The 22,057-nt window shown below is 38.4% G+C and overlaps 1 protein-coding gene across 22 annotated transcripts in view; it reads left to right on the forward strand.

The window, feature by feature from the left end:
* The window catches only part of RBFOX2 (RNA binding fox-1 homolog 2), a 266,923-nt gene that overhangs the window by 148,997 nt on the left and 95,869 nt on the right, over window positions 1-22,057 (forward strand). The window contains exon 1 of one of the 22 annotated variants that reach the window (XM_007165690.2): window positions 13,274-13,736. The exons of the other annotated variants lie outside the window; for them this stretch is intronic. Coding sequence (XP_007165752.1) covers window positions 13,692-13,736 — 45 coding nt within the window. The 5' untranslated portion in view covers window positions 13,274-13,691. Of the gene's footprint in view, window positions 1-13,273; window positions 13,737-22,057 lie in introns of those variants that run through there. 22 annotated transcript variants of the gene reach the window in all.

Genomic DNA, 22,057 nt, shown 5'->3' on the forward strand with positions numbered 1-22,057 from the left:
CTGTGGAGATAGGACCTCAGCAAGCCAAGTTAGAGTAAAGGCCGCTATCTTTAGGCCTAAATTCCCCACTGTTTAACTGCTGAGGTGGTGCTCTAGGCCTGGATTTGCTAACTGTGATTGTTTCCAATATGAAAACAAAAGCAGCTCTTGGTTTAATCCTGTTATATGGTGTTGATCTTAAAAATCATTGGATTCATGTTAGGATTTTGAGTTTAATCCTGTAAAGATCAGACTAACTTTCAGCTTATTTATCCTAAATCCCTCTTTAATCTTGTTAATTATGCCAGGCCATTTTCCCCAAGGGGTAGGGTAAAATATCTATATTGTATATATTCATAGTTGTTTTTCCAGAGATCTCTCTCTACCAGCCCCCTCTCTCTCAAAAAGAAGATCACTTTTCTCACACAGAACTAGAGAGCCACGCATACTTCCCCGGAGTAGCATTAGTATTGCAAGGATGACATTAGTTCTGTATTCGTACACCTAAGATTAAAGTGGGTCTTGGCAAGGCCTCCTGAGAGGGAATCTAGTCTTCATCTCGGATTTCCTGAGGAGGCATATGGCACTCTTCTGAAAGGGGATATAATTTGAGTTTAGAGGCTCTTAGGATATATTAGTTGGATTGATTGTAATTGAGACACCACTCCCCTGTAGTAGAATAGGAAATCAATTCTTAAGTTTTGACCTTCACATTGAAATTGCACCATATGCCATAGGAAAAGAAAGTACATGTTTGGTCTTGGATCTCCTTGCTTCCACTTTGCAGAATATAACTGCTTTAGACCTTGTGCTCTCTGTTTCTTTCTTTCTTTTTTTTTAAAAGATAATTGTCAATGACCGTCCTCTACAAGGCAATCAAAATAATAGATCCCAGCTAACCATAATTTTTTTTTTCTTATCTCTACTTTTAGGGGTGGGAAGTTTTGTAACTGTATCAAAAGTGTTACTGATTGATTCAGGAACTAGTAACCTACTGTATACCAAATGATCCTTCTTGAGGCCCCACGTGGTTACTGCTCTCCCTCTAATTGTCGGGCGGCTGTTGTTGTTGTTGGCTGCCTAACAGCTGGAGTACCCAGTGCCGTGCCTTACACTCGTAGCATGTGGCGCCTTTATGACATGGGCACAAGCCTGGTAGACTCTGTTAGTCTTCCTCTGCTTATTTCACTTATGACAATTCTACAAGGATTCCTAGATATAAAAGGTATAACAGGGCTTCCCTGGTGGCGCAGTGGTTGAGAATCTGCCTGCCAATGCAGGGGACACGGGTTCGAGCCCTGGTCTGGGAGGATCCCACATGCCGCGGAGCAAGTGGGCCCGTGAGCCACAACTACTGAGCCTGCGCGTCTGGAGCCTGTGCTCCGCAACAAGAGAGGCCATGACAGTGAGAGGCCCACGCACCGCGATGAAGAGTGGCCCCCGCTTGCCGCAACTAGAGAAAGCCCTCACGCAGAAACGAAGACCCAACGCAGCCAAAGATAAATAAATTAATTTAAAAAAAAAAAGGTATAGCAAACCATTGCATTATGAATTAAAACTGACTTTAGAGCTATTGATATATTCAGCTATACTTTATTTTTCAGTGAAATGGGTACAGAGTCTTTTTAATGCATATATGTTTATGAATGTTTACTTTGCTATTTACTTAAAAGGAAATTAAAGGATCTTCTTTGCAAAAACAAGAGATGAGTCTTCCTCACTGGAAATACTGTAATGCTGACATTGCGATTGTGAGAAGTGGAAAGAAGTTGTTACCAGGATCTAATTTTAAGAATCGGAAAAATCTGGGGTTAAGAAACTCACTGTCAGTGATGGAGTGATTGTGCATCTGGATGCTTTGCCAGAAGTGAGGAGGGGCAACTGTGATTTCTAATCCGCTTTGGGGGGAAGCTCCATATCAGGGCTGCACATTCAGTGAAGCAGCCCCTTTATCATAAAGAGAATTTTAATTAAAGAATGTTCTTGCATCATGAGCAGAGTAAGCGACAGCTGGCTACACTGGGCGTTTATCTCCTTCAAACCACATTACCAGTAATTGCTGTATTAAATCAAAGTCAGAAGAGATTATAGGTCTGAATCAAGCCAAGGGGCTGGTGCCAACCCAAGGGTTCCCACACTGCTGCATTGCTGCTGTCAGAGCCCTGTTCCTATCCCCAGTAGGGATGAGTGTCAGGTAATGCCTGACAGTTCATCTATAAGGCATGAGCGTGATGAACACAATCCAAGAAGAGAGGCATTTACATGTTCAAGACTTTGTGTCCTCGCCTTTTGGTTAGCTTTTCGTTTTGAACACGAGAGTACGGTTTCTCATTGTGTTTCGGCACTAGTAGACAGAACATGTTACCTGCCTTGCACTTGAGGAGATTTGCTTTGGGATAAAAATCACTTGTACTTTCTCTGCTGTTTTACTTACTAATATTCCCTTCTTGGTCAAGCATGGTCTTCTCACTTTGAGTAATTCCTTCAAGAGAAATGTATTGCCCTACACTGCCTATGCTGAGGAGCTCCCCCTTCCTTCTTCTGACACAATTATGTAGCTCTTTATATACTTTCTGCTTCCTATTGAGGCCACTTATTCCTCAGATAATTGATCTGGCTTCATAAATCAGGTAATTCTGAATCTCCTTTAAATGCCCTTCTTAAATTATTGGAGATGATGATGATGACAATGATGATAACAGTAACTATAATATATTTGCTATATGCCAGGCATTCATATGTTAACTGATGCAATCATCACATCCACCCTATGAGGTAGGTAATTCTTTTTCCAGATGAAGGACCTGAGGCAGAGTTGTCAAATAACTTTTCCAAAGTTACACAGCCAGAAGTGATAGAACTACAATCTAAGTCCCAGTGGTTTGGTTTCAGAACCCTGGACTCTTAATCACACAGTGTGTTGCTTGTGTAGACCAATCAGACCTAATACCCAACACTCTGCTGGGTATTAGGAATATTTTAAGGAATAAAATAGATTCTATAGTGCCTGCCCTCCTGGAGTGGGAGAGGCAGAAATAATATGTATGACAAGTTGGAAGGGATATGTACAAGTGCTAAGAGTGTATGTAGCAGGGGTCTAACCTAGACTAATCCAAAATAATTTTCAGAAAAACTTGCCTTTTTGCTTCTGCTTATATCTCATACCGCTATACCCATAATCTTCCTTTTGATAAGATTTTTTCTGTAATGTTTTAGGGCATACTGGGGACTTTCCCCTACATCCCCTTACCAGTCCACACACCCCCTGCAAAGAAAATAACTAGCCCTCTGCAAGTTCATTGCAGTAAGTAGGGCAGGAATTCATTTAATTTTAAAACAGCTCTATTGAAGTATAATTGATATACAATAAACTGCAAATATGTAAAGCTTCTAATTTAAGTTTTGACATATGTATACACCCATGAAATCATCACCACAACCATGATAATAAATACATTAATCATCTCCAAAAGTTTTCTAGTGCCCCTTTGTAATCCTTCCAATTCCCACCCACTCCCTGCACATTTCCAAGCAACCACTGGTCTGCTTTCTGACACTATAGATTAGTTTTCATTTTCTATTATTTTATAAAAATGGGATAATACAATAAATACTCATTTTTACCTGGCTTCTTTCGCTCATTGTAGTTATTTTGAGATTCATCGATGTTATTTCATATACCAGTGGTTCATTTATTTTTATTGCCAAGTAATAGTCCAGTGTGGATATACCGCAATTTGTTCATCATTTATCTGTTCATGGACGTTTTCAGTTTTAGGCCATGACACATAAAGCTGTTACGAGTATTCATGTACAAGTCTTTATATGGATATATGTTTTCATTTCTCTTGGGTAAATGGAATGCATGGACCATATGGTAGGTGTATAATTAACTTTTTCAGAAATTGCTGAACTGTTTCCACATTGGTTGTACCATTTTACATTCCTGCCAGCAGTATTTGAGACTTTCTGTTCCTCCGTAGCCTTGTCAGCACTTGGTATTGCAGTCTTTTTCATTTTAGTCGTTCTAATAGGCAGGTAGTGGTATTGTTGTGGTTTTAATTTCCTAATAAGTAGTGATATTGAGCATCTTTTCAAGGGTCTATTTAGCATCCCTGTATATTCTTTGTTCAAGTGTCCAAATCTTTTGCCTATTTTTTAAAAAAATGGATTATATGTTTTCTTATGGTTGAGCTTGGAGAGTTCTTATATATTCTGGATATCCTTTACCAGATATATGCTTTGCAAATGTTTTCTGTCAGTTATGGCTTGTCTTTTTATTTTCCTCACAGTGTCCTTTGAAGAGCAGAGCTTTTAATGAAGTCCAATTTATTAATTTGCTCTTTTATGAATCGTGTTTTGGTATCATATCTTAGAAATCTTGGCCTAATCCAAGGTCGCAGAGGTTTTCTGTTTGAATCTTTATAGTTTCATGTTTTACATTTTTAGGTCTATGGTTCATTTTGAGTTAAATTTTGTATATGGCATAAATTATGGATCTAGGTTCATTTTTGTTGCATGTGGATATCCAGTTGTTCTGGTACCATTTGTTGAAAGGACTTTTCTTTCTCTACTGAGTTGCCTTTGCACCTGTGGATCTATTTTTGGATCTTCTATTCTGTTGCATTGATCTATTTTTCTATCTTGACACCAATACTGCACTGTCTTATAGGAATGTGAGTATTAGGGGATTCAGTAGACTTCAGAAGAGTGGTAATGAGGTATGCTATACCTCAGATAATAGCATTTGCTTTTAGCACATACTAGAAAAAAGACAGTCGTAATCTTCAAAAACCTATTTTTGAATAGTGGAATGAAGTGGAGAAAAATACTATGTTCATGGGCTGGAAGACTCGATATTCTTAGGATAGTAATTCTCCCCAAACTGATCTATAGATTCAGTGTAATCCCGATCAAAATACAAGCAAGATTTTTATAGAAATTAATAAGCTGATTCTAAAATTCATGTGGAAATGCCAAGGACCTAGAAGAGCCAAAACAACTTTGAAAAAGATAAACGAAGCTGGAGGACTAACACAGCCAGATTTCAAGCTCCAATAATTAAGATAGTGTGGTGTTGGTACCAATATTAAGATATACCGTTTAATGTTATGCAATGAGATTGTGTCTGTTAGGTTTTGCGGCATAACAAACCTCCCCAAAACTTAATAATGGCTTAAAACAATGTTAATCGTTTATTTGCTCACAGTTCTGTGGGTCGGGAATTTGGGTGAGTCTCCTAGTACGGGGAGGCTGGGCCTGAGTGGTCTAGGACGACCTCACTTTCAGGTCTGGCCGTTGGCAGCTAACTAACTGGTGGGAGGCGCAACTGGGGCAGCTCATCCCTCTTCCGCTTGGCTTCTTACCCTCCACAGTTCTTCACGTGGTTGGCTCAGGGTTCCGGAGAGGAGCAGGGGAGGGCCAATCCCTGTGGACAAGCACCTGTCAGGCCTCTGCTTGTGTCACGTTTGCTGATACCCCAATGGCCAATGCAAGGCACAAAGCTAAGACCAAATTCAAGAAGTGGACAGAAAATTTCACCTCTTGATGGGAGGCTGTGAAATATTGTGACCATTTTTGTAATCTACCACAGAGATATTATGAGTTAGTTGAGATGAAACTTTCTGTGGAGGGTAAAAGTCTCTATTATATAAGGTAATTATGTGGAATCATTTGTAGACATATTTCTCTAACAGTATGAGAATATTTACAGTTATTTTCTGTATATAAAGGTTATACCTTTACCCTTGTCTTTTATGTACTATCTATCTTTGAAGATTTAAAGTGAATGTCTGTTGTCTTATGATTTATGGATACATTTTACCTTAGTAATACTGATTTAGAATGAAAGCATAGTGAAAGACACTTCTAACAAAAATGCTAACTCCTGGCCTCAGAGACTGCATGCCATGTCTGTCACTCCAAATAGGAGAATACATTTCAGCCATAGCGTGGCACCCCTGTTATTACGCATACTTCCTTTTGTACCATGTGTCACACAAAGGAGTGTTTCTGTACTTCACCGTGATTTGCTCTTCTCTGGCAGATATAATTTAAAGCATTTCCACTGGTGTAGAAAATTCAACAATTCTCACAGTACCTTAGAACCAGTGGAAGTCTTATATGAATATTTTTGAACAGGCGTTTGACTTTGTTGCATATATTTACCCGCCTGCCTTTCTGTAAGCACCCTAAGTATGGCTTTGCTTATGCCATGCTGGTTTGTGCATTTGGAATGCTGTCCCACTGCCTCAGAGCTCCCCACCATCAACCCCAATCCATCTGGAAAACTCTTACTAGCTTTCCACAATTCATTTCCAGCATTAACTGCTTGTGAGCTGTTCCTGGGCTCCTCCGCCCTCGGAAATTAGATGGCAGCAGTGGTGGCTGCAGCAGCAGTTGCCTCTTTATTTTTCTCCCAAGCCATGTTGTGATAGGTATGGCATTTATCACATGGTGTTTTGGTACTTACTATTTTCTGCTTTCTCTCCCCTATTGTCAGCTCTTTGAGAGCTTTTTCTATTCCTAGGACTTCATACAGTGCTAGAGGCATCTTGGTTGAATGAATGAAGGTTAACTGAATGAACAAATAAGAGATGGTCTGTGCATGGTGATTAATTCATTTACCTCTGATTTGTATTTTCAAGTAATAAAATGCAGACCCTCCCTTTCATATACTGATGGGCATATCTGTGTAAAAGGTACTGGCTTAATTCTTTGAGAGAAATACCAAGATGAATTGACACGTCCTACCCCTAACGAAATCATCCAATTAAAAAAGCATGCCTAAAAATGCATAGAGAGTGGTAAGTGCTATAAACCAGCTACAGATAAAGCATCTTGAAGTTCAGACAAAAGAGAAATTATTTCTGGCTGGAAGTAATCAGGGGGAGCTTAATGGGGCAGATAGCCTTTAAGGTAGGCCTTGAAGGGGTCCATTTTCAGATGTGAACACTTTGAAATGGGTAAGAAAACAATATAATCAAAGACAGAAGCAAAAAACAAAACAAAAGTCCACCTTGATAGAGGCAGCAGTGGGTAGTTGAATGTATCAATAATTATTTTTGCATTTACTTGCCACTTGGAAGACCAAGAAGTAGCCCAAGGTAGAAAATTTTATTAAAGTAGGCATTGTGTCTATTTTTCATTCTGATCATGAATTTATCAATTTTACTGCCATCTTTTTACTGATATTACTGAAACAGCTCTCTCTCAAAACTTCTCTTGGTCTCCTACTTGCTAAATTCAATCATCTTTTCTAAATTCTCATTCTCTTTAACCTTTCTGTATCTCTACTTGACATTGTTATATACTCATCTCTGGTATCAATTTATGAAATACTTTCCCTAGTGCAAGGGACACAGGATAGTAAAGAGAAGTAGAAGAAAGTAACACATGTCCTCTGTGTCCTGGCTTTTGTGAATAGTACACAATCCTGCTTAATCTTTTTATCCTTTGTTGCTATTTCTGCCTTCTAGAAGTGAGTATTCCTTAAGGTTCTATTTTCAGCTCTTTGCCTTGTATCAACTGTTGTCTCTTTCCCTCTTCCCTCCATCCCTCCTTCCTTCTCCTCTCCCTCCCCACCTCCTCTCTCTCTCCCTTCCTCCCTCTTTCTCCCTCTCTTTCCTTTTTTGAAGTACGTGGTTGATGTTCAGTACACGTTGTGGACTAAATCATTGCAGCCTTACTGTTCCTCCCAGACTCCTCTTGGATCTTCATTTCTAACCCTGATCTCTCTTCCGGGGCTGCCACCTACAACTCTGAGTACTTGTTAGACATTTTCTATTGGACCTGCCACAACTTCAAACCAGTTCATGCTTCTGACGTCTCTCTTTTAGCAGTGTTACCCTTATTTGGCCAGTCAACTAGACTTAGAACCTCAGTGTTATATTTAATTTCCTTTGCCCTTATACCCTTTTTCTGAACAGTCTCCAGTTCCTGTGAATGCTGTCCTTGTAATGTCTCCTACATCTATTCCTTCTTTATTTCTACTGTTAACTTGTGGGTTTTGCATTAATAATCTGTAGACTGTTTATAACGGTAGCCCCTGGGACTTCCCTGGTGGTCCAGTGGTTAAGACTCCACGCTTCCAGTGCTTCCACTGCGGGGGCACGGGTTCGATCCCTGTTCGGGGAACTAAGACCCCACATGCCACGCGGCGCACTCAAAAAAATTAAAAAAAAAAAAAAAAAGAAAGAAACCAAACAGTAGCCCCTAATTGGCCTCCCCACCTTCTTATTGTTCCCTTTTCCATTCTTCCTGCAGCCACCACAGGCCATTTTCATAAAATGTTATTTTTGTAGCACTGTTTCCCTCTCAAACTCTTTAAAGATAAGGTCTGAAATACATAGCCTGATGGCCTAGGTCCTCCACAATGACCCAGACCTACTATTCTTGTCATTTGCCACTATTCACTCACAGTCAAGTAGACTGGTCACACTGATCCCTATGTAAGTCTTACCTATTTCTAACTACATTATTTTGCCTACATATACATCTTTCTTGATCCCAGCCCCTCCATCCTCATCTGTCTATCTCAAACTCTATCTCTTTTTGAACTTCTGTGTTATCCCAGTTCACAGCAATCTTTGGAACCTTTTCAGATTACTACTAAAATCAATTTTATACCTTAGAACAGAGGTCTTTGCAATCTTTGCCAAAGCATTCTATCCCGAAGCCTAACTAGTATCTTTGAACACTCTTGGTAGGATTGTGGCGTAGGCAGAAGGGAAAGAAAAGGAGAGAAGAAAACAAGAATGAGAGAGTAGAAAAGAGAAGAATCTCAAATATTTTCTGATTATCCAGTACTGGGTAAGTCTTGAGATCCCTAGGGTTGTAAATGGTACAAATTATACTACAGTGTCACCAACTGTGTCCTCTGGCATGAGACTGATATGGTAGTCTGTCTACTTTATCATAAACAAAACTTAAATTTCATAAATCTCAAGATAATTTCTAGGTATCTCACTCTTAAATATCACTAGGTCTCTTTCTCTCCGATATCATTACATTCTGTTTAACAGACACGTTCTAGGTGTGCCAAGTGTTGAAACTTATGGTCTGAATGTCTCTGCTAGTGAGATATATAGAAATACATGAAGGGCCATTTTCTATATTCATGTTTCTAATTGATCAATATACAAAAATTTTAATACTGTAAAAGCATTCATAATACTGCATAGTGTATACTTTTTCAAATGGTGTAATTTGGAATTGTCAGCAAGTAACTCTGAGCTTATTGTGGAGAATTGGTTTTTTTATTTCTGGAATTTTTATTTGAATGAATATAATAGTATTTAAAATTTAAAGGAAATACCTAGTCTGTTCCCTCTGAGGGTGGGGATCACTTAGTAGTAATTTGTGTTGAAAATGTTCACATATTTTTGTTTCTATTTTTTAAATCTCTTTGAAAATGGGAAAAAATATTGAAACGATGTGGAACTTCTGACCCATGCGTAGAATCTCTGTTGGTAAGTAAGGCTACAATAGTCTGCAGAAAGACTGTATGTCAGGAAAGGAGACCCTAACATTTGTAATTTGTAATTTGTAACATTTGTAATTTGATCTTTTGTAGTATGCTGTCTTTTGGGTGAAAGGTTCGTCTTTCTTTCTATAAATGTTTTTTAGAATTTTAGTTTCACTAAACTACTGGTCTTAAATTATAACAATTAAAAAATTTTACAGAAAGAGCTAAGTAAAAGACAAAAAGAAGTACAGGGAGTTATAACTCACTTATTGAATTATTTTGCCATTTTTCTGAAGGGCTTATTATTTAAACTAGACCTGGGTACTGATTGCTTATCGTCTAAATCCTCCAGTATTAAAGAATTTATATTTATGCCATCATGTTAGGTAAAGCAAACGTGATAATATAGAGGCTGAGAGAGTATTACTGATTTTTAAAATACTGGTATTCAAAGTAAAATCTGGGTTTTTTTTGTTTTTGTTTTTTTAATTAACTTATTTATTTTTGGCTATGTTGGGTCTTCGTTTCTGTGCGAGGGCTTTCTCTAGTTGCGGCAAGTGGGGGCCACTCTTCATTGTGGTCTGCGGGCCTCTCACTATCGCGGCCTCTCTCGTTGCGGAGCACAGGCTCCAGACGCGCAGGCTCAGTAGTTGTGGCTCACGGGCCTAGTTGCTCCGCGGCATGTGGGATCTTCCCAGACCAGGGCTCGAACCCGTGTCCCCTGCATTGGCAGGCAGATTCTCAACCACTGCGCCACCAGGGAAGCCCGTAAAACCTGTTTTGATTCCCTTCAACTTATAAGAAGATAAGTTATAGGAACAGTGAATGCTAATTTAAATGTATTTGACAAATTAGAAGTTTATCTCTAAAGAAATAAATGAAAACCACTATCCCACCCCCTGGAGGTGTTGGTTTTGTCTTATGCCTATAATATGTATGTGTGTCAATGTGTGTGTGTATAAGTATGTACTATATATGGCATATATTGGTGTGCATGTCAACCAGTAAGTTATATATGTATGTGTATAAATATATAACACATGTAACTTACATGTGAGACACATAAAGCTTATAAATTACATATATAATTTATTGATTAACATACACGCAGACATATATGTGCATTTACAAATATGAAATTACATCCTAACCATTATTCAACAGTATAATTTTTTTCACTTAATAATGTATCAGTCACATCTTTTCACCATGTATGTATAGATCTATCCTCAAGAAGAATTTAAAGCTCCAGAGATTGATGAGACCCTCAATAACATATCTGGGGACCACTTTCAGGCTGAACTTAGAACAGTTGTTCTAGAATTTGAGTTACAGTCGATCATCTTAAATACAACACAATTTGGGAAAATTCCGTCTTCTGTGATTTATTAATCAGATATTGAACTGAGTTAACTCTTGAAGGTTAAGTTTGTCAGCCTCACGGCCCTGTATGATTTATAAGTATCATTATTTCCCAGCCTTTATATCAAGAGAATCTTGGTATCAATCATATCAAGAAGATGTAATAGTGATTCAGATGCTAGTTTATAAGTATGTGTGTGGCCAGTACCGCTGTACTGCTGGACATGAAATGAAGTAGAGGGAAGGTGGGAGGGCAGAGCGTACAGGAGGATGAAGGATTGGAGAATGATTTCATTAGAAGGGAAAATTTAGTATAAGTTTTTATCACAGAAACATCCCTATTGTTATTTCTTTATTACCATTTTAATAACTGTATAGGGGACAAGTAGAATGTATATTATAGGCCCTTAAGGTATCAGATCAAAAATTTTATAAGGCTCAATCTCTGTTAAGAATTGACACAGCAGCGTCTCATAGTTTTAGTGGTGAGAAAGTGACACTATGGAAGGGTTCATTAAGAGCAGCTTTTTTTTTTTTTTCATGTAATGTCTGAAACATTTATATTAACATATTTCCATACATATTTCCATACACATACAAATATAAGGTTTTTAGAAATTTCATGTAATGTCTGAAACATTTATATTAACATATTTCCATACAAATAACCCAATAAAAGTTTAGTATTAGTTGTTTTGTTTGTTTTTTTATACTGCAGGTTCTTATTAGGCATCAATTTTATACACATCAGTGTATACATGTCAATCCCAATCGCCCAATTCAGCACACCACCATCCCCACCCCACCTCAGTTTTCCCCCCTTGGTGTCCATATGTCCATTCTCTACATCTGTGTCTCAACTTCTGCCCTGCAAACTGGCTCATCTGTACCATTTTTCTAGGTTCCACATACATGCATTAATATACGATATTTGTTTTTCTCTTTCTGACTTACTTCACTCTGTATGACAGTCTCTAGAGCAGCTTTTTAAAAATGTTACTTCCTGTGTGAGAAGTTGCCCACAGTGTTTAATTTTGGACTGTAACATTGTCTTGCCTTTTGGTTTTACCTGTGTACTGATCTATTCTCCCATAAACTGCAAATTCCTTGACAACAGAACTATGCCTGTTCATTCCTCCAGTGCTCAGCACAGTACCTTGTGTATAATAGATCAATAAATTTTTAAAATTATACTGAACTGATTTATTGTTGCCCCTCATGTGTAATACACTTAGAATCAGTACCAGCAATCTGAAGATAATCTAGTACATTGCAGTGGTCCGCCTAATCTCCCAGAACCGATTTAAGGTAAATGCTTAACCAAGAGATCGATCTTAAATGTACTAATAAGGCCATTCTGACTCTTAAAAGACAATTTCTCCTGAATAATACTAAAATAAATTGCGATGACCATAAAAGGAGAAAAATTGCCCTGGGGGTGGAGTGGGCATGGTAAGAGTTAGACTCTTACAAATGCAAATAATCCTCATGGGTTAATCTTACTAAAACGTTATAATATTACTGGCTCTCCAAGATTAGGGAGATCAGAGTCCCTGAAACTAATTTAGAATTATTTATCATTTTGAACTTTTGAATGTTTGCCCCAAGTAGGGGATTTCTTAGGAATGATAGTTATAAATGGTGTGTCTCTCTTACTGAGCATTTATCTTTACTTTCTGCTCACTCTAAGTCCTGTTTGCTAAGAATTACTTAGCAGTTCTCTGGTTTTAGATGGGCCATTTAGGCTCTGAAAGCCAACTCTTTAACCTGCCCTGCATTGTCAGACTGACCTAACACCTGTCTGTGTTTGTTCCTGCTTTTAGTATCTGTTATAGAAATATGTGTGCACATGCGTGTTTGTATATAGTGGCAGGGTGGGTATAGCAGCTTCCTAAAAGGGGAGAAGCAGCTGGCTTTTCTGAAGAGACCTTTCCACCCCCATCTTTTTGCAAGCAGCCGGAGTTAATCCTTCCGTGTTTGATTGGAACAGCTGAGAGAGTCTCTGGCATATCTGAAGGTCTCCAGTGGACTCATGTTGCCTCAGAGTTGGGGCCACCTTCCTCTTTTCTAGTGCTGATCCTGCCAGCTGTCCTAGCTTCTGTTAAAGAACAGCAGAGGAGGTGTTAAATGATACAAAAACATACAGTGTCATGAAAGAGCTCCTTTTACTGCATGTAACAGTGTGACTTCATTTCTCTCCCATTCCTTTCCACGCAGAAGGATTTTATACTGTTAATCCTAACACCTGTCTGTGCCGGAGACAGTAAGAAGGGTGTGTGTGTTCGTGTGTGTGTGTGTGTGTGTGTGTGTGTGTACACGTACATGCGCACGCGTGCGCGAAGCCCCACCCAAGAAGAAATAGAGAATACCAGTCCCATCTGCCTTTCCACGTCCTGGATTGGGAGTGTTCCCTCTGACGTACTTAAAGCCTAGAATATATATATATCACTTTGGATCCTGGATACCTTGTGCTTCCTACCGTTTTTGGTGCCACTTTAAGGAGCCCGCGATCCCTTCCTTGGCTGTCATTCTCTACCTCTTGAGTTTCTGGAGGAGTTGTCAGTTTAAAACCAACAGTAACAGCAAATCTCTAATGTAGTTTTCAGTCTGTAGCTAGTAACTCCGTTGGAGCTTTTTGTTTTTCCCTGAAAAACAGCCATTTCTTCTGTGTAGTGTTGAGTCTTATTGGGGTGGAAGCCTGGCCTGAAGCAAGCTCTTTCTTCATTACCTGAGCCAACATACCTATCTGCGTAGACTGGAAGTCAGCCAAGGATTTTTTTGGTGCTACCAGGTTCCTTTGGACAGGACAGCCAGATCAAACAAGGCAAAAGCTTAGACACTTTTTGTACTGTCTTTATTGGAAGATTTTTTTTTCCCCTTTGCTATGTATGGTGTATATTGTATGGATTATCAATATCCTGTTGTCCAGGTAAGCTAAGGGTTATAACTTGTTTCTAGATAGTGCTTGATGGTGGGATGAAATGCTTATAAGCTTCCTGTCTTCTGACCTGGTACCATTCAGAGCATAGATTTCCCAAAGCTATTTGCTAATTTGCTGTAACAGGAAGTTTGTGTTTTATAGTATTGAGGGCTGGGCAGCGGTGGTTGCTTTCAATCCTAGAAGTTCCGAAGCTTCAGAGGTCCGTGTGTGTGTGGTTACCCACATGCGTGTGTGTGTGTTTTAAATACTGGGCTTGGCATTATAAATGTAACATAATTAAGCCACCATATATATTATAGTAAACTTCAGGCTTCATTTTGAGTAGATGAGAAGCACAGATGGCGGTTTCCAAATGTTGCTGTATTTTTCAGATAGGTAATATACAGTAGAGGGCACTCTCTTCACACTTAACATTTTAGACTTTCTATGATGGGATCATTGCCATCTTAGTTATTAACTGGTTGAAATCTAGAATCATAAAAATGTAGGGCTTTATCAAGCATATTCCTGAATAGCTATTTGCCTTTAATTAGTAGCAGTACAGTAAATAAAGTTGAATTTAAGGATTCTGGATTCTGATTCAACCTGTGGTATTAACACCTCCATGTCATGCTCAAATAGCTTCATTTTTCTTGACTTCACTTTCCTTGTATATAAAATGAAGGGGTTGAACTAGGTGATTTTTCATATGTCATGATGCTTTGAAATATTAATTGTACTGAAAATCTAGAATAGGAAAATAAAAATGGTTAATACAATTATATCTGAATTATAGACACTACTTAGTTTCTCAGTTTGGTTTAGTTTATGGCATTTAATTATTTTTTTTTTTACAGATTGCCATTTCTTTAATAATTAGCTCCTAAATTGTGGGTTGGACAGAAATGCATAGGGTTAAAGGAAGTGACAAACAAACCAGTATATCTTATTAGGTATTTTGGTCCTAAAGGCTAACCCACGCTATTTTTAATTGGACCTGTTGGGTAAGCTCTCTAGAGTAAACTCACAACTCTCGTTCACGTCGTGAGCTACCAGTATGGAGTCATGTGGGAGGGGATATGGCTATGTTTCTTTAACTATGTTGTGGGACATTGGTCTATACTACATGTTTTATGTTAACTGTATAACTCTCTGTGATTTTGAGTTATTCAAATCGAGCATATATTTTCCATAATGAGGCTTTGATATATTTGTGGGTCTCATTTATCTGTGAGCTATTTCTCTCCTGGCATAACACAATAGATTGGTCTGTGCAACAGCTTAAGGCTGGATGTGTCATGAGACTAGATTAGAAGCAAGGCTTCTTACAAGTAAATATTGATGTTCTTTTGAAGAGAAACATCTGTGAACAGTAAATTTCTGAGACCCAACTAGTAAAGTAATGGACTTGTAATAACTGTAATATAAGTAGTATAAAAAAAAAGCTGAATAAGTAAAAATGTTTCCAAAGAAGATTGAGATGTTGGAGATTTATGAAAAACAGAATTGTAATATGTAAATAAGTTTTTTTGATGTAGAAAATTGGCCATTCTCCCCAGAAATAAAAATTGTGAAGTGGATTAAAGGGTTCTTGTTTAGAAATTATGACATGTCTGATAGTCTTTGGCAGGACAATTTTATTCATTTATGATAAAATGAATTTGCCACCCCAAATCATTAAGATTTAGTACTGTTAAATGTGGTGCTCAGTATTTGAAACAGCACTTTCCTGACTTTGCTCCATTTATTAGGTTTATTCTATCTGAAATTAAGGTAGCTTAGAAATGCAGGTAATGGGATATTAAAATTTAAGAGTACACTCTCCACCACATCAAGGAAGTTAATGTGATTGAAAAAGCAATTTTAAGTTGAAGGATCCCAAACTATGTTACAGTCTTATTTCTTAATTCTGTTAGGGTAACAGGTTTTTCCAGTGCATTTATAAATGATGGTGCATTTATGATGATTGTTTGCTACCCAAACTGTCTCAACTATAGTTATAAAATTTTCTTTTTAGCTTCTATTATATTCTTGTACTTAGTTAAATCAAAGCTCTTTGTTGCATACTATGAATACTTGTGGTTCTGTACCAGTGCGTTATGCAATTGGACGTTATTGAGGACGTGATTGTACAGTATTTATAAAAAATTAAAGGTTTTGCCCCTATTTTTTAAATTAAGTAGTTCTAGAATTGCTAATGTTGAGATAATGAAACAAAGTGAGTTCTCAACATAGGGCAATTAAGTATTTTAGGTACTTGACCTTTTATTACTCTTATGGTTAATAAAATCATGCCTGTCTTAAGAGTGTGCAATTGAAATTGGTTATTTTATTAGTTATAATTTTTGCAGAACCAAATCTGGGCCAAATCAGTTTAAAATACAGGCAGAGGAAGTAGATAGGGGCTTGCTAGATATGATTTAAAGGACAATGAGTGTAGTCTCCCTACCCATAAAAAATCTATTTGAGAAGCTGTTCTTGAAATTAGTCTTTTGGATTAGACATTTATCACCTCTGACTAGATGGTTAAAATATAACTTGTTAGGATGGCTACTGTCAAAAAAAATAACAAAATAACAAGTGTTGGCAAGGATGCAGAGAAATTGAAACCCTTGTGCACTTGTTGATAAGAATGTACAATGGTACAGCTGCTGTGGAAAACCGTATGGTGGTTCCTGAAAAAATTAAAAATAGAATTACCATATGACCCAGCAATTGTACTTCTGAGTATATACCCAAAAGAATTGAAAGCAGAATCTTGGAAAGATATTTGTATACCCACGTTCACAGCAGCGTTATTCACGGTAGCCAAAAGGTGGAAGCAACAACCCAAGTATCCATCAGTGGGTGAATGCATAACCAAAACATGGTATATACACACAATGGAATATTATTCAGCCTTAAAAAGGGAGGAAGTTCTGATACAAGCAGCAACATGGATGAACCTTGAGGATATTATGCTAAATGAAATAAACCATTCACAAAAAGACAGACACTGTATGATTCCACTTATATGAGGTACTTGGCATAGTCAAATTCATAGAGACAAAAAGTAGAATGGTGGTTGCCAGGGGCTCTGGGGACAGGGGGAATGGAGAGTTACTGTTTAATGGGTATAGAGTTTCAGTTTTTTTCTTTTTTTTTTAATTTAATTTAATTTATTTTTTATACAGCAGTTCTTATTAGTTATCTATTTTATACATATTAGTGTATACATGTCAAGCCCAGTCACCCAATTCATCACACCACCGCCCCCCCCGCCACTTCCCCCCCTTGGTGTCCATACGTTTGTTCTCTATATCTGTGTTAGAGTTTCAGTTTTATAAGATGAAAAGAGTTACAGAGACGGATGATGGTGCTGGTAGCAAATTATGAATACACAGTTGACCTTTGAACAGTGTGGGGGTTAGGGGCACCGACCTTCTGCTCAGTCGAAAATCCATGTATAACTTCACACTCAGCCCTCCGTATCAGTGGTTCTGCATCCTTGGATTCAACCAACCACTGATTGTGTACATGTGCAGTGAAAAAATCCGCATGTAAGTGGACTTGCACAGTTCAAACCCATGCTCTTCAGAGGTCCACTGTATTTAATACCACTGAACGGTATAAATGGCTAAGATGGTCAATTTTATGTTATGTGACAACTTGTTGCAAGTTAGGGGTTCCTCTAGTGTCGCAGTTTTTCCTGAGGCAGTTTTACTTCACCTGTCACCCATCGAACACATTGGCACTGATTATCATTTTGAGGTGAATGGGGCAGTTGGAGGGAGAAGAAGCAGGATCTTACATTTTGGGTGGTGTAGCTGTGTATTCTGATTTGAGGGTTTAGGAGAGCCAAGTACAGCTTAAAGATATTAGGCATCTGGAAGACTGAGAGACAGAAAGTGACCTATCTAAAAGGTACATGTGCCTAGAGGATGCTCAGGTCTGCAGAATGCTATAGAGTGACTTAGCCCATAGGCTGTCCACTGCTTTGTGGGCAGATGACCTTGCTGTCAAGGGGGATATATATATATATATATATATATATATATATATATATATATATATATATATACACTTTAATTTCTCATTTCAAATTAGTTTATTGCTCACCAAATGTTTTTTGAGTTATGTGCCCGATACTATGCCAGGCACGGGGATTTAGTGGTGAAGAAAACCAGCAGAATCTCCAGTAATTTAGTAATAGAGATGTGGCATATTGTATTATTGCAGAAACAGTACACTTCAGTTTTCACCGATTAATCATGTAATTTCTTGATAATCTGGTTATTCATAAACTTGTTTATGTCCCATCCCTTTAAGTATTTGTCTAAGAACCTTTTCCTTAGTCTCTCAGAGAATACAGAGAATGTACACATAATTTCAATTGCATATATGACTCAGTTATCTAGAGTTTGGGATAGTTTAAAGAGATTTTAAGGAGTATTTTATGCAAATCTAGTTAATAATTTATGAAGTGATGTTTTCTAATATCTCTGGCCTCACCTATGTCTTAGTGTATACTATTTGTGATCTTGTTCTAAAGGTTTGATTTGGGGGGACAGGAAATAAATATGAGGATTATTTGTTTTTTATAAGCATATAACGTTTAAAGCAGTTGATTTCAAATTTTGCTTACCTTTTTTTCTAGAATGGGTTATATATAACTGAACACTGCCTAACCCTGAGAAGATGAGCTAGGATATAGTAGAATTATCTATAATTTGGCTTTATTTATATTAAAGAGAATGCTGGGACAAGAGATATTAAAGTAGTATTGTCTGGGAAATGCTTCTGGAAAGGTATTTATATCTATTAGGTGTAAATTGTTATTTACATTTAGGGTTATGAGAGGGACATGCTGTGAAAAGCTTTTATACTAACAAGTTTTTATTATTGCCGGAAATGCTGTCCCTTTAATGTTGCTTTTCACTTGGGTGTTAGGGGCAGCCTGGGAAAGTATGAGCAAACCCTGCCTTCTGGTCAGGGACTCTTGGACCTGCTTTTATAGCATTGCTGGTAAGTGGGTGGAAGGTAGGAAGGTTGAGTCCCTAAAATTGTGAGGAGCAACACCACCTAAAGTGAGTTGTTTTTTTTTTTTTAATCAGTGAGTGTTGTTTTGTCTAGAATCTGAACTATTCTAATAAAGTCGAAAACAAAGCCTTTCTCCCGCTCTCTCATTTTGTACATCTTCCTTTCAAATTTCCAAGATACTGAAGTAAATTTATAAATTTAAAGATATTTCCAAGTACTCTTTGGGAAGAAAAGAATGCTTTTATAGTATTTTGATAACCACAGAGATGCTCTTCGTTCTTAGGTACCCGCATATGGATAAATAAATGGCTAGAGGTAGAAATCAAGGCATTACAGTTTGATTTCATCAAACATTTATTCGTCTACTAGGTATTCAGGCGTTGGGTTAGGAACTGCGTTAGGATTGTGAAACACAGTTCCTACCCTCAGATTGCTCACAGTCGGGTCAAAGTTATGCAGAAACAGTATCAACCATGGCTTAGGCGCTAAGGCACAGGGATAAGGAGTACCTAACCCAGGTGTGGGAGCAGGTAGGCCAGCAAAGGCTTTCTGGAGCAGGGGATCCCTGAAGTGAGCCTTGAAGGATGAATTAGCCAGATAGAAGGCCGTACTCAAGGGAGGAAAAACAGAAAACAGAAAAGAACAGAGGTGTCGTTGAGGAACTAACTGCAAGTCGTGAAGTGTGGTAGGAGCAGAGGAGAGCAGTGGGTGGGGAGAGGGAAAGCCGGGGCTCTGGACAAGGGGGCTGAAGCCACGTTATGTGTGTTAGGTGCCTACTTAAGAGTTAGAATTGTACCCCTTGTTAGGCTGTGGGCAGTAGTTGAGGAGTTTAATCAGGGAAGTGGCATGATGAGATTTGTGTTTAGAAAGATCAAGCTCTGAGAGTAGTAAGAAGCCTGCATGGGAAGAGGGGTAGACTGAAGGCAGGGAGATAAGTAGGAGGCTGAATGCAAAATAATAAGGTCAGAACCGAATTTGTGGTGCTAGGGATGAAAAGAAAGAGCAACATTTCAGAGAAATCAAAAAGACTTGCTTCTGGTTTGGTGTGGTGTTGAGTGAGAAGGAGGAGTCTTGGAAGGACTCCAGACTTCCCATCAAATTTGAGTTTAAATCTGGACACTTCAGCTTGCTAGCTCTGGTGACTTTGGGCAAGATACTTAGCCTCACCTGGTCTTAGGTCCCTCATCTCTGCAAAGGAGATTAAAATGTCTTGAGGATGAAATGAGCTAAGAATATATGTAGTTGCCTGATAAGACACCACAGAGTAAGTTTTCAAGAACTAATACCTCTTTTACTGGTTATGAAGTTTAACCACATTTCACCAAGTAAACAAACATGGTAGAATGAGTACTAGAATCCAGGCTTCACACATACAGGGATTTTTATCTCCTTTGCCCATTTACTGTTTTCCCCCAGTGCCTAGAATAGTGCCTGGCACATAGTAGACACTCAAACATTTGCTAAATGAATTAGTGATTCGATTTTAAGAATTTAATTTAGTTTTGGTCTTTTAAGATAGAGAAATTTGTAGGATATCTAAATGGAGATGACCATTATTTAGCATTTGGATATTTTGATCTGGAGTTCAGGAGAGATATCTGGACTGGACATAGAAATGTGGGGGTCATCAAGGTAAATGGGTGGTAATTGAAGCTATGGGATGGATTACATCACCTACAGCAAGCATGTTGGTCAACAGGAGGCCTCGGGAACTAAGGACTGTTGTTTAACTTTTTTTAGATGTGTACCCTTTTGAAAATCTGATGAATACCGTAGATCCTCTCTGCACAGAAACGCACATAAAAATAACAAATTTCCACCAGGGTATCTGTGTGAGGAACTATATACCTTGGGTTAAGAACCTGTGGTATGCAGTAAAAAGAGGTCTGAAGATGGCACCTCAAGCAATACCAACATAGAAGGTGGGCAGAGGAAAAACAGTAAGATGGGGAAGTGAGTTAACAGGAAAAGAGGAAAATCAAGAAAGGCTCAGAATAAGAGTTTCATTTGAAGCTGAGAGTAAGAGTTTCCAAAAGGAGGGAGTGCCAAATGCCACAGACAAGTCAAAGAAGATATAACATGTCCATTGATTGACTTTGGCCATCAGAGGTCTTTGGCGACTTTAATAAGATCCATTTCCGTTGAGTGGTATGGGGGAAAGGAAGCTGGAGTTCTGGGGATTACATGGAACACTGAAGAAACAATGAAGACATGGAGACAACTAGGAGAAGTTCCTTCATTTGTTTGTTTATTAACAGATATTTATTGAGTACCTACCATATATCAGGCACTGTGCTGGAAGCTGGAGGTTGATCCACAAGGGTGGATGTGGTCTCCTCCCTTAGCTGACGTTCTTATTGTCTGTTTGCCTGCCTACCTCCCCAGCCCCCTCACTCCTGCCCAGAAAATGCCCTGAAATGCGTTTCTCCTTGGTACACCACTGGGCACACTCATCCACCAGGGGCCTCCAGTTGTTTTGCTGGGTCAGATCTGGACTGTTCAATTGCTCTTCTCTCACTTGGGCACGAGGGAGCAGATTGTCCTCTATAACACCACCCTTTAAAGTCAGGGATGCACGTCAAAATATCCTTGAGTTCGTGCAGTGCTCACTATGATCAGTGAGTTGATGAAAATTATTTTAATACTTTTTTTTTCACTTTTAGCTCACACTAACTCTTTCTTGTGGTAATGACTTTTATAAGTTTATTATTTGCAGTATAAAACAGTGGTCCTAAATGTAGAAAAGAGGCATGAATACCAGGCCTAGGGAAACCTTTATCCTAGTCCTAGACTTTTTGCATGTGGGAATCCCTCATTTTTATTTAAAAAATCTCTTCCTGGGGCTTTGTTGTCTTTCCATACATATGGAGGGTTTGCAAGCTTCAAGACAGCCATGGCTTTCATAAGGCTAGCATGTGTGTGAGTGTGAGTGAGAGTGTGTGTGTGTGTGTGTGTGTGTGGTGGGGAGTGGGGGACTCTGTCTTGGTGCTTCTGGTTTTTTACCCCTAGCACTATTGTGGACCAGCGGATTCAGAGAATGGTCTACAGTGATTCTCAGTTTATTTCTTATATTAGAACTGAAAGCGCAAATAATTATCCCATAAATATGATTTAGATTTTCCCAAAAGCACACTGCATTGCCCCTGCTTCCAGTGAAACTCGCCTACCTCTTTTCTGCTTCCTCACTTCGTCTTTAAAATTTTTTGACTGCATTTTATCTCCAAATTGGCTTTTCAGTTGCAAATTCAGAGAATGTAATATGTTCTATCTTCCAGATCATTTCTAAAAATGTTAAATAAGAACAAGTTCAG

Source organism: Balaenoptera acutorostrata, chromosome 11, assembly GCF_949987535.1.
Source record: "Balaenoptera acutorostrata chromosome 11, mBalAcu1.1, whole genome shotgun sequence".
Lineage (NCBI taxonomy): Eukaryota > Metazoa > Chordata > Mammalia > Artiodactyla > Balaenopteridae > Balaenoptera > Balaenoptera acutorostrata.